The 13,044-nt window shown below is 40.9% G+C and overlaps 1 protein-coding gene across 2 annotated transcripts; it reads right to left on the bottom strand.

Annotated features, from left to right (window-relative positions):
- Positions 1–16: 16 nt before the first annotated feature.
- cpne1 (copine I) lies at positions 17–11,400 on the bottom strand. 2 transcript variants are annotated; one of them, XM_073467435.1, is made up of 16 exons: positions 11,183–11,400; positions 9,055–9,183; positions 8,765–8,944; positions 7,625–7,699; positions 7,457–7,528; positions 6,838–6,921; positions 6,367–6,456; positions 6,174–6,272; positions 6,001–6,087; positions 5,562–5,621; positions 5,221–5,354; positions 4,971–5,025; positions 4,679–4,733; positions 3,954–4,087; positions 3,625–3,861; positions 17–3,075 (listed from the first exon to the last, which is right to left on the bottom strand). In XM_073467435.1, exons 2-16 carry the CDS (start codon positions 9,181–9,183, stop codon positions 2,959–2,961), a joined length of 1,608 nt encoding a protein of 535 aa, XP_073323536.1. In that variant the 5' UTR covers positions 11,183–11,400; the 3' UTR covers positions 17–2,958. The 2 variants fall into 2 exon arrangements, with proteins under 2 accessions (XP_073323536.1, XP_073323537.1); XM_073467436.1 differs by lacking the exon at positions 11,183–11,400 and adding an exon at positions 11,108–11,150.
- Positions 11,401–13,044: the final 1,644 nt, after the last annotated feature.

The following is a 13,044-nucleotide window of genomic DNA, read 5'->3' as shown; positions in this document are numbered from 1 at the left end:
GACAGTAAATAAAACGTTTTCTCTTTCCCAAAGTTGTTTTATTATTGTGTTGTAACAGGCAGCATTCATACAGACATGATGTTACTGGTTATACTGGGTTAGTTGATGTACTGGGATAAGTTGAAATTAGTGAGCAGTTAAGCTTTTGGTCACATGACGCTGTGAATAAAGCAGCAAACACACCGTTTGGTCACAGTGAGAAGGTGAGCGGCAATGTGGAGCAAAAGCATTATGGGAGATGTAGTTCTTTATCAAGCTAAGACAGGAAAGCATTTTCTTTTGTGTCTTTTTTCCCTTCTCAAAAAGCTGCCGTACCTGATGACATCACAGCATCATGTGACTACACATCCAGAGCTACAGTGGCAATACAGCACATTTCACATTTCCAACAACAGAGGCTAAACCAACATTTTAAACCACGTGTGAAAACAGAGTTCCCTTCAACTTGAACATAAAACACATTTTTGGCAACAACTCATCACGGCAGATTGACAGGGACTTCAAGCTTGAGAATGTGTCGCAGGTTGGCATCGAAGGAAGTTAAAATTAAAATGACAAACACAAAATAATCTGAAGTTGTGGTCCATTAAATCATTTTTTTTCCAGCATAACCTTGTTGAGGGGGTCAGAACTCTTCATTAGTCTCTCTAGAAAACAGCTGCATAAATTAACAGTTTTTGCAGTTTTAGCTCCATTTGCTGATTAACACCATTAGATGTAGCTGCAAAGTATTTCTATAACACTTTTTTCCCAATTCAAAACACTTTACAGCTGCCGTTGTAAGCTACAAAGACTAGTCGGCGATTATTTTGCTACACAAACTGTTCCCAAACATGAAGAATGTCAAATGTCAGTGTTACAAATAAAATGCAATACAAAGATGTCACGTAAATAAAATGGACCCACAGAAAAGCCAAAAATATAACTTCAAAATATTTTTTTTTTTAAAACGTCCTTTCTTTTCTGTCATCTCTCTCACATCAACAGCAAAAGTGGTGATTTAAAGAGGTTTAATGTGATTTCAAATCAACTCTTAGCAGTTGTGAGTAAAGTGGCTGCAGATGATGTGTTGGCAGAAGCTCTTTAATAAACATTTTTGACAACATTAAATGTGGCGTTGCTTCAGTAAACATGAGTCTTGACACACTTTGAGACATTTTGACACATTGTTTGTGTGTGTGTGTGTGTGTGTGTGTGTGTGTTCAGGTCATTGTAGTATCCCCAATGGGAGATTAATTAGGAAATAGCCTTTGGTATTTAAACAGAGCAGACTCCAGTCAGACTCTCAGTGTGATGCTGCTCAGCCATGTGGGACGCCCCGGTGAGGTCATGTTGGATGAAGGGTTACCGTGGTTACGTCTTCCTGGAGAACTGGAGACAGCGGCCATGTTCCTTTTAAGATTGTTTTTTGCATTTCTGCCTTATTTATTGCTAAAGAGAGACAGTTAAAGGTGCAGTATGTAAGAATCAGTCACCTGTTTAACTCCAAACAAATAGGGGCAACATCACAAGAGTAGCTACCTGCTGCTTACTGTATTCTGTTTATGAATGTAGCTACTGCTAGCTCAGTTAGCTCTGTAGCTAGCAAGTGAGTTGGTGTTTACCCCGCTAGCACAGGACCTTTGTCCAGCATGTGATCGACCTACAACTGGAAGATAGTCCGATTTAAGATGCTTGAAGTATTTATGGTAACTTCCACATGACCTGAACACAGCATCACAACATCATGACTGAGGCAGCCATGTTGGCTCCCAGCAAATATTCAATTCTGAAGACTCAGAATCTGTCAGAGGGTTTATTCAGAAAGGCACTTTATTCTGGGACATCATCTTTACTTTAAGTAACAAGCTGTCCTCCACAGACTTCACTCAACTCCATGATTCTTCTATTATTGCTCTTTATTTATTTAAATCTTGTCATTTATTGTTTAGTTGTTGTTTTTCCCCTGTAGAGCGAATAACTGGTGCCTCTACTGTCTGAAGTCGGAGTTACACATGTACATGGCGGCAAAGGAGTCTGCAAAGATTAACTGATGACGACTCGATTCGCAGCATGACCTGTGTATAATACCGACATCATGTAGGGGATGTAGCAGGTGACCAGGTTTAGTGTTTTAAGGGTCAAACAGGGATCACTTCCATTTCAGGAAACACAGACTAAACACAGCTTCATGGAATAAATGAGTTTGGCACTGGGAGCCAAGATGACGAGATCAACAAACCACTGAGAGTCGTGACAGAACAGTCTTGAAACATTCAGGCTGAAGCAGCTGAAGCGTGCTGAGGCTACGCTAAAGTCTACAGTAAGGCTATAGTTGAGTTTGTTAGAAAGGCTATAGTAGTAAAGCTACGATATAGAATATATAACGCTATAATATAATTTTCCAGCATTTAGAGCAAAAGCAAAGTGCAAAGTATCAATACCTGATCAATTCAGCTAATCAGAGCCACACACACGCTCTAATGACCACAAGATGCTGCCTGTATTGAAGTGAATGGGAAACCCCCAAACTTCTCTCTAACCAAAGTCAATACAGATTCAACTCTCAGGAGATCTTGTTACTATGGCAACATTCAGAATGTGGAGCCAAAAATGGCGGACACATCCTTTGTGTGTGTGTGTGTGGCTCTGTGAATGTTGATATGCATAGTTAGTGTGGAAGCAGCAGAAGGAATCAATAATCAATCATCTATACTAAGTAATTATAAAACTGATTGGAAAAAAACAAAAACTGGGAATGGTTGCTCGTGGCCTCCTGATTGGCTGACAGCGCAGTGCTGCGTTATGATTGGCTGAGATTCAGTGCAACGCATCAGGTTGGTCCCTGAATAGTGGTCGATTGTGTGGGTGTGGCCAGAGCAGAGGGGCGTGGTCTGATCCTGGAATGAGATGAGGGTTGGCCTTCAGCATCATGGTCGGGTCTGAGGAGTGCACAGTTGGGGTGTGTCGGGGTGGAGTTTAGGCTTTGGGCACAGCCTTTGGTTTAGGTGGTTCAAGGCCTCTCATCTTGAAGTAAGACACCACCTGGTTGGGAACCTCGGCGAGGACAGACTGAGCCAGAGACGATGTGGGAGCCTGGAGAGAGAGAGATATCCCACGTAAGTGCCTGTCTGGTGTTGCGTTGCGTTTCAAGTTTGATCACATCCTGTGTGTTTTACTTCCAGGTATTTAATAATTGTGTCCAAGATGTGTGTTGATATTTCCTATTGAGTAACACTATCAAATGGTAATGTTCGCTATGAAGTAGTTGAATGCTAACGTTAGCTTTTGTCTATGGCCTAACCCTCCAGATTTTTCACAATCTATTCACTTTTAGTTGCTGATCAACTAGGAAACTGTCAAATGTTATGGACTGTGCCTCTATCCTTTAAGACTTCCTCTCACTCCACACTCTGGAAAACTTCAAGATAGGTTGGCAGCTGTTGTGTCGCAGACCTTAATGGACCCACCCAATCACCCAGGAAGTCTGTTTCCCTTTAAGTCTGATGTTCTCTCACAGAGAAGTTCATACGACAATCATCAGGAGGCAGATATAAATCCATAAATCAAAAAGAATCGGACAAAAATGCACAGCTGTTAAGGATCAACAAGCGCACATACACATACAAACACACGCAGCCTTACGTCTTTGAACTGCCTGAACGGGACGAACTGGACAATGTCTCTGGCGACCGCCTCCCCCACTGTCGACCTCAGCACACCATCGTCTCCATCCAGCAGCTCCATGGCCTTAAAGTCCGCCGGCCCCACCCCCACGATGATGATCGACAGCGGCAGGCGCGACGCCCGAACAATGGCGTCCCGGGTCTGATCGAAGTCGGTGATCTCACCGTCAGTGAGGATGAGGAGGACGTAGTATTGCTACAGAGAGACACAGATATAGATGTCAGTGTGAGTGTGGGTGTGAGTTTTTGGTGAATTTTTTATGTGTGGTCTTGTGTGTGTGTCCTCACAGAGGCAGTGTTGCTCTGCGCAGCGGTCGCAGCGATGGAAGCCACATGAGTGATGAGGGGAGAGAAGTTTGTGGGTCCAGAGAGTCTCAGCTGAGGCAAAACCATCCTGTAGGCTTCAACGATCCCCTCAATACCTGAGAGAGACAGAAGGGAAGAAGGTTAACGAAGAAAAACTTTCAATTGCTGCTAGTATGGTTATTTTACTAGATACTTTTTCAGCTGCATTAGTTTTACAAAATACATTATATATGATACATTATAAAATAGAGAAAAGGGTTGAGGCTGCCCCAATAAATATCAAGCGTGTTTGATATCAAATGTGTTTGTTTAGCTAGACGTGAGCTGGCATGCTGCTGTTGACTTCTTTTGTTTTTTCTCACTGCAAAGTATTAATGTTAACACAGCAAGTTGTTGCTCCATGTCCCCATGAGATTACTTGAGGTGGTGCATCGCCCTCTCTGGCACGATAACCTTAATAATATCTTGTAGTGTGTGATGCACAATTATTTAAAAAACTTATAGTGTGTGCAGGTTTGAGAACAGAGAGAAGAATATCTGTGAAGATTCTCTTTATGTGCGTGATCCAACCCGATTTCACAATCAGTTAGGATTTTAAAACTTCTGTAGTGTGAGCCCGGCCTTACTGAGTGTGTTTGTCTGTGTGTGTGTGTGTGTGTGTGTGTGTGTGTGTGTGTGTGTGTGTGTGTGTGTGTGCGTGTGTGTACCTTGGCAGTAGGGGTTGGTGGGGTTGAAGTTGAGGGCGAACTCATGGTGTGCAGCCTGTAAGATCAACAACACAACCATTAAATAAAACTGACAATCTACAAGCTTTACTCTGGTTGGCTGCTTAGAAAACTGATGATGTAATTTCAACTTTCAGATTTTGTAATTGGTTAACCAAAATCATATAATTACAAAATAACAGACTCAAAGAAGACTCTGGTTGGGGCTAAAAATGATGTCACCCTTGAGAGGCTGAAGAAAGCTGCATTGTGATTGGTTGGTTAGAGAGCTGACCTGATAGTCTGGAGGCAGTTTGGCTCCAAATCCGAAAGCTGGGAAGAGTTTATCACTGAAAGAGGAAACAGAAAGTAACAGTCACATAAATACAAATAAAAATCTGTGAGATTAAGGGATTAGGATGTAGGTTCAGGAATTACGGTGTGGCATTATACATCCTGAGGTCTGTGTCTGTATGTTTGGGGATTTGATGAATATTTTGAAGGTGTAGTTTTCTGGTGTAGGCTGTGTGTGAGTGTGTACTTACGTGTCGTAATCCTGGATCACCTGGCCCACAGACCACAGAGCAGACAGGTACTGGTTCAACCCGTCTGGACTCATGTAGTGGAGAGAGTTGGGCGAGCGAGGATCACCATTAGAGCCGGTGAAGTCGACCCCGACCTACAGTGTTCATACAACATTCATTCATTCATGAATCCACACCTACAAACATCCATTCATTATTGAAATACATTGTTTACATGTTAATTTAATCAAGCAGTTCATACATTGTGTTTTAATACATCAGTCATGATTAATAAATGAGGGGTCTGCAGATTGGTGGCCTAAAATAAATCATTTAAAATGTGTTGATTGTCGTTGACATACGGTGAAGTTGATCTGGCAGCCTCCCATCACAAAGTCCAGGAAGCTGTACTGAGCCACCATCTGCAAACACACAGAAACACAAGGACACGGTGTGGGTCAAAGAATCACTCCTGCATCAATGTGGACAAAACCAATCATGACAGCTTCCATGTTATCTGACCCAATGACTCCTTTTATCGAACCTGTGCTATGACTCCACTGTCACCTGACAATTATAAATCTAGTACATGGCACGAGGGTGCATTTCTACCCTGAGCAGTGTCTGCAGGTTGCCAAGCTTCTTAGAGAAACAACACCAGATGTTCCAGAAAAAAATAATTGTTCGATCCCATCTGAATTGAATGAATCACACAAATGATGTTTGATGTGAAATAAAGTCCCATGAGGTCCATCAGAAGGGCAACTCCCAGCAGGGAACTCTGGGTAATGTAGTCTCTACCTTGCAGCTCTTCACAGAGACGACTCCAGAGTTCTTGTAGCTCTTCTTCTTCTTCTGTTTCTCAGGGTGGATGCAGTCAAACGCCACCTGGGGGACAAAACATCACCCAGTTGAATCAACTCCGACCAGCCAATAGAAAGACGTTAAAAGTTTTTTATCATCAGTGAACTCACCGGGGAACCGTGTGCCGCTTTCTGCATATCAGAGACTTTAGTGGTGAAAGAACCAATAAGATCATGAGATCCATCACTGTCATGATCAGAGCAATCCACCTGCAGAGGGAAGAGATTTATGTGATGGTTGATATGACTGAAGGTGGATTCTGACTGGTGGTTTTGAAAAGAGGTGGAGTCTGATTGGTGGAACCTTCAGCGGTTTGTCGAGGTCGCTGCTGCAGAACGTCTGTAGAGGAACAGTAAACTTCCTCCAGGTGGGACTCAGGTTGTTCTTCACCACCTACACAAACACACAAACCTCCATCATCCATCTTTTGTTACTTCAACTTTTCATTTCATTGAAATTGGTGTGCATTAGTGTCTAAACCTGTTTTTATACAATGTTTTTTTCTTTTTCAATCACTTGTAAAGCACTTTGGATTGCATTTTGATTTGTTTAAAAGGTGCTATATAAATAAAGTTTGTTCGATTGATTATAACATCCACCATCATCTTCACAACAGCACCAAACTACGTGTGCTCTTCAAGTAGATCAATTATAGCTTTAGAAATTGAAAGTAGAAATGTTTTTCCCTCCTTTTAAATCTTAATTATTTCTTTAATTGGAGCGTATAACTGTATCCACTGTATAGCTAGAGTGTGTGTGTGTGTGTGCACGCACCTCTGTTCTGTGCACCAGCTGCCACTTTCCATCATCTCCTTTCTTGAAAAACTCCAGGAACGGATCAGACTTCCCAAAGGTATCCTGAACAGAGAAAATAAAACGTGCTGCCATCTCATCTCAGACTTTATTAAGAAAACTTGTGTGCTTAAATTAACCGGTTTACAGTCCTTTAAGCTGATTTCTTAAACATCATCTTATCAAGTACCCTGGTTTCAGTCATAGGCGAAGAGGTTTAAAGAAAAATCTTAAAGGTTTTTGAAGTAGACGTGCATGACGAAGAGAGAATAAAGATACGGTCACATTAGTCTTTCTCATTTGAGGAAACAGTCCCACACTCATTTAAGATGGTTTCTGATGTGGGTAATAAATAAAAAATGATCTGAGTGATCACAAACTGTAAACTGTCCCTGAGAGCAACATTACAGCTAACTGTCTGCTGGTGTCATTTTGTACGAACCATAATAACGATTGACACACCTTGTAATAATGATTTCTGCAATTTCCAATACACTAAATGAGTGTTTTTATTGGACTAGTGAGCAAATCCACTCAGTTAAAGTTGAACAAAACAGGAGACAATAAAAAATAACTCTGGGAGGAGGAGGAGCTGAGTTACCTTCTTGTCGAGGTTTTTCGCCTCCAGCTCCAACACGATGGCTCTGTTGTCCTTGATCTCCTCTGCTGTGATCTACACACACAAACACACACACACTCAGAGTCTTTACCTGATAGTCACAATAATGGACACAACAGAACATGACATTAAGCTTAACTCTGTACATACCGTGATGGTTCCTTTCCCTGCAGGTTTGCCTTTCTTCAGCTGCAGCGGTCTGGATATGGTTTTACTGGAAACGATCTGAAACACACAAAGAGGAGGTTTCGTCTTCAGCTGAATCCATGACAACACAGTCCTTTTAATTCAGAGACTGTGTTGTGATTACAGAGTTTGTCCAGCAGAGGGTGGTGTGACATCAAAACCAATTTGTGGACCTGAGAAACTTCAACTAACAACTCTGTAATTAAACAATTATTAATTAGAATCACTGTTAAACATGTTGGTTATGAATTCATATAAAAGCTGTGACATGATGAACCATCATTACTATTTATGATGGAGATGTTTTACTCTCCTCAGCTGATGTCTGCCTCCAACCTGCAGCATCTGACTCAGTTTCCTTCAGTTACTGTGATACAAACAACCTCCTCCAACGCGTCTCATTCACACTGTTGACTTTTAAAAACAGCCAATGAGACGAGAGCAGAGGGTCACGACTATATATGACCTCCAGAGGGTGCTCACACTCCACTGGACATCACGCACAAGCCAGAAAAAAAAAATCTTCTACATATAGATGAGCTCAAATTAGCTAATCGATAATAACGATTATTAAAATATCATTTCAGTCATTTTTCAAGCTAAAAGTGCGAAAAATTCCAATTTCAGCTTCTCAAATGTGACTTTTTTTATATATATATATAATTGTGAACTGAATTTTGGACTGTTGGTCACATAAAACAAAAAATTCTGAAAACCTGGACCTGGATAATGATACAATCTGTTATCAAGTCCTAAAAACTTTTATTAAAACAAATGAATTATTTTTCACAGGTTAGAAAGGTTTCACTTTCACAAATCATTTTTATTTTAGGAATTATATAATCAAGTTTTCATTGATATGCTCTGTTCTGTCTTGTGTCGACATATTGACATATTTCTGGGAAAATGAAAACGTAAAAGGTAGAAAAGATGAGAAGGTGAGAGATGAAGATGAGACTGAATTAAAGTTAAGACAGATGTTTGTCAGATTTAGATGTGTCCAGCTCACTGGAAATTGAATATGAGAGGACCCATCTGAACCAGACTCAAAGGAAAAAACACACATTTTTTTGAGTCTGGTATATAAGTTGGTCTGTTGTGTACCTGTCCCAGAGTTAGCTCCACCCCTCCCAGGTAGTCATCATCACCAAGGTCAGCGCTGGAGTTGTCGATGTCGTAGATCCCAAATTTCAGATTCTGAACCGTCTCAAAGTGATAATCGACTCTGAGACGCTGACTGAAGGACGGGCTGGAGGTGTTGTTCAAACGCTCAGTACGACCCAGCTGACAGAGACAGACAGAGAGGGAAGAGAGTGTTGAATTTATCTTACATAAAAATTCAAAATAAAATAAAATAAAGACCCATGTATAATGTAGAGTGAGTGCCGTGTTACCTCGACCCACTTGTCTCCTCCTGTTTTCTGCAGCAACACGCACAGAGGATCAGACTTTGAGCCGACATCTTTATCCAGCAGGTCAGAGCAGGAGACGCTCAGCTCCACCTTAGAGACACAGTCCGCCATCTGAGGGAGGACACAGAGAGATCAGGATTCAGATCAGAAAGACTTCAGTATGAAAACAGATCGCGCAGTCGGGTCGCATTGAAACAAACGCGTCAGCTGGTCAGAAAACTGTTCGAAAAACTGTTCAAGAGCTTCAGTCTGACAGGAAGCAGAGGTCAAATAGTCAGACAACAGGAACTTCAACAGAAACACAATATGATAAAAATGTGCAATATAAAAATTTGTTCTGGGTCAAATGTAGCCACAGATTTTGTGTTTCAACATGAACAGGAATAATTCTGTGGGCCTTTTCTTTACTCATTAATGGGTTAATAAACACTTATATCTGCCTACAACTACATTACAGTGTTCATCATTTATAAATAAATACTGCTGATAAATGCTAAATAAAGGACGTTCAAGTAAAGCCTTATATTCGGTACCTTCAACAGCGAGAACAAGAACTACAACAAATATGAGCCCAACTAAGCTCCCGAGGGACTCGGGTGAGTTAAAGACGATTACAGCTGAAACCGTAAGTCCATTAGTGGATTATGAGATCATTAAGCAACTGTTCTGATAATTGACTTATCGTTTGTGTCACTTGTAGAGCAAAAAGTACATAATTATTAAACTGCAGCATTCCAGATTCCCAGCTGTGAGTCTTTGCTGCTGATCTTTGTCTTCTGTGAAAATTACATTTAGTATCTTTGGATTTTGGACTGTGAAACAGAAACAATGTAAACATCTGGTGCCACATCTGCAGCTCAACAATGAATCCAAACAGTTTCTTTATAATCCTCCGAACTTCAGTCCGCAATAAAACAACTCCTATAGTTACTTTACTGATGCACGACAGAAATAAAGTCATAAACCTCTTGTAATGGATGATGCTGACTGGTCCTATGATCAACCTGTCTCACTTTAAATTAAATGTCCTTCATATTATGGTGGGGCTGTTAAGATAACACGGTATGACCGTATAAATTTATCTTTTCCACATGCAAAAGAGGCCGGCAGTCCTCAAACAGACACTAAATAAACTGACTGATCTCCAGCGAAAGAATCTCCTTCATCAGCAGTTACACACTGAGGCTGGGCTCTCTCTGTGCCATGTTGTGGTGAAAACACTCTCGTTATGAGTTGTGGTTAGTTGTGTTCCTCTGTCGAAATGAAAAACAATTTTGTGACCGAAATACGTCACAGCCGGAAGTTATGAAAGATACTGAGATGAGATATTTTTGGAAACTTAAGAGGGTTTCGTTCCAGTAAAACTACAAAGAAGGACTTCACTAAGCAGGATAAATGGGAATTTACCTTTTAATATGTGATTTGGGATACTTTTAGTGTACTTTACTTATAATCCCAGGGTAATTCTACTTCAGTGAGTACTTGAACTGTCCGCTGCATTATATTTTACTCCTCATCCTGACTTTCTACCCCACCTCATTTATATAGTAGCTATAGTTTATATTTACTTTGTGCATGGAGATTATGAAAATTATACAATGAGCAAATAAAATACGATGCATTGCTTAACTACCCACCTGTATATAAAGTGGGCCATATGATCCATAGCACAGCGATGCAAAGGAGCAGCAACCACTAATTAGTTCATTCAGTTTTAATGACTCAACCCAAAACTTCCAATTCTCTTGCCAAAAACCCTGCTGGGATCATACAAGCACACCTGCCTGCCTGCTGTTTTATTATCATTACCTGTCAAAGCTTTCAGATGACAGCTGATGCACCTGAGGCTGTTTTCTCCTCAAAATGAATGAGCTGAGCAGCACCTGAAGGCAACACCAGCATGAGACTGACTGTAAGGCTGTTAATACCAGTGAACCAGTTAAACCAGCACGGTACAAACACACACCAGTCCTCTCTCATTCACTCTCCCACACTCTCACACAGCATTGTGTCAACATAAACTTTTGTAAATCACCTTATCAGATCCGCTATATTTTTATCTTCCACAGACCACAAGAGCAAACACCGAAGGCGGAGGCAAACTACTCACAGTCCGGAACAGGAAACGACGGCTTTTCAGCGAAGAGTAAACACACGACAGAGTGCCCGAACCGTTATCTGACCTCTCTGTTGACTTTTTTACCAAAATTAGAAACTATTTGAGTTAATAACGAAACTGTAACTGAGCGAGAATGACGCCGTTTGTCTCCGTTCAGCAGTTGCAGCTAACAGGGAGCGGCTCGTAAACAGGATGCACTCTGATTGGACAGGAAGCGACACAACCGCGTCCTGATTGGACAAGACGAGACGTCAGTCACGCCCTCTGGGGGTCCGGGTGACGTTTCCAGTTTTTAAGAAGGCGCCAGCTACAATAGATCACACTTCCGGCCCGGCTCCTTCAGAGTAAAAGCAGCATCACAACAAATTCCTTTCATATCCGTTCCTTACAGCAGGATGGGCCGTGATGAATCAACTTAATACACACAATATCAACTAATTACATTTTAAATACAAACTCTGCAGTCAATGTGGCATTATTACATTCACCTCAGTTGCAAGGTGCCTGCATCATAAAGCCAAGAACAGGTCAAAACTCCAGTAACACAGTAAGAATAAAAAAACAGCTTTATTCTTGTGTTCAGTTCACCTTGAAAGTAGGATAGGCTCGTTTTGACATAAATGCCCACTTTGCTTCCACAAAACCAGTGTCCAAAGAGCATAGTACAAGTAAGAAAAGAAAAAGGCCAAAGTTAAAAAGGATTAGAAAGGTTTTCATATGATCTCACTACAGCCTATAGGGTGAGCTCATTAATGGTAATTATTGCATTTATATGGTGCTTTTCCAGTCTATTGACTGCTCAAAGCGCTTTACAACACTTGTCACATTCACCCATTCACACACATATTCATTCACTGATGGAAGAGGCTGCAATGCAAAGTGCTGACCTGCTCATCAGGAGCAATTTGGGGTTCAGTATCTCGCTCAAGGATACTTTGACATGCAGCCGAGGAAATCGAACCAGTGACCTTCCAATTCCTGGACAACCCGCTCTTCCTCCTGAGCTACAGCTAATTGCAACCATAATCTTAGATGACATATTTTCAATCTTTTGGCCGAGCAAACACACTGTTGGACATTTTGACATATTTGTATTGATCTACAAGTATTCTGACAAATAATTCATATAGTAACCAAATCAAAGCAGCTTTACAAAGTACTGTAATTAAATGATAAAGTGCTGACCAGTGTTTGTACTTCAGGTTGTGCATTAACAAATACAGATTAATTGCACAATGTTCAACTTAGAAACTGTTCTCACTGGATGACTCTGGTCTTAAGTGCAGCTTTTACATTTAAAAAATGTAATTTAATGTTACTTTATATTTATTTAATCTCAATTGTGTCATGATTAAATATCACATTACCAAACAAAATCTTCACACAAGGTGAAATTGCTGAGGTTTACAACCACCTCTTAAGGTTTTTCTCAGCAGATGCCATTTGCTCAAAATAGTAACAGGTAGTGATATATGGTCATGGATATAATTACCAGCATCTATACCAGCATCTATTAGGAAAAGTGTTAGTAAGTTGACCTTAAATTAAGATTTCTTTGCTCAAAATAGTTTTCAATGACAACAATGAACCTCCGCAATCCATTCATGAATTGCTGAAGAGTGCGTTTCTGCGCTTTTATGTTGAAAGGCACACACTGAAGCCGGAAGTACTCTTGCTGAAGCAAAAAAGCATTCAAGGTGTCTGATGAGTCAGAAGATGAGCTGTACCAAAGTCCTAGGCTGTATGGGATGATCAGAGAGAGAGAAAAAACAGAAAATCCTCAAAGGTATAGGTGAGATCAGTAAGAGCAGAGCAGGAACAGAAAAACCTGAACACAGCTCGAGCCAGCATCC

This window comes from Pagrus major, chromosome 6, assembly GCF_040436345.1.
Source record: "Pagrus major chromosome 6, Pma_NU_1.0".
Taxonomy (NCBI): domain Eukaryota; kingdom Metazoa; phylum Chordata; class Actinopteri; order Spariformes; family Sparidae; genus Pagrus; species Pagrus major.
The sequence above is the reverse complement of the archived record's forward strand: the minus strand, read 5'-3'. Positions and strand labels throughout refer to the sequence as shown.

Coding starts and splice junctions, on each gene's coding strand:
- cpne1 (XM_073467435.1), bottom strand. CDS start 9,183: ATGGCGGACTGTGTCTCTAAGGTGGAGCTGAGCGTCTCCTGCTCTGAC. Junction 8,945..9,054: donor GAGGAGACAAGTGGGTCGAG/GTAACACGGCAC, acceptor TGTCTCTGTCAG/CTGGGTCGTACTGAGCGTTT. Junction 6,088..6,173: donor AAGCGGCACACGGTTCCCCG/GTGAGTTCACTG, acceptor TTTGTCCCCCAG/GTGGCGTTTGACTGCATCCA.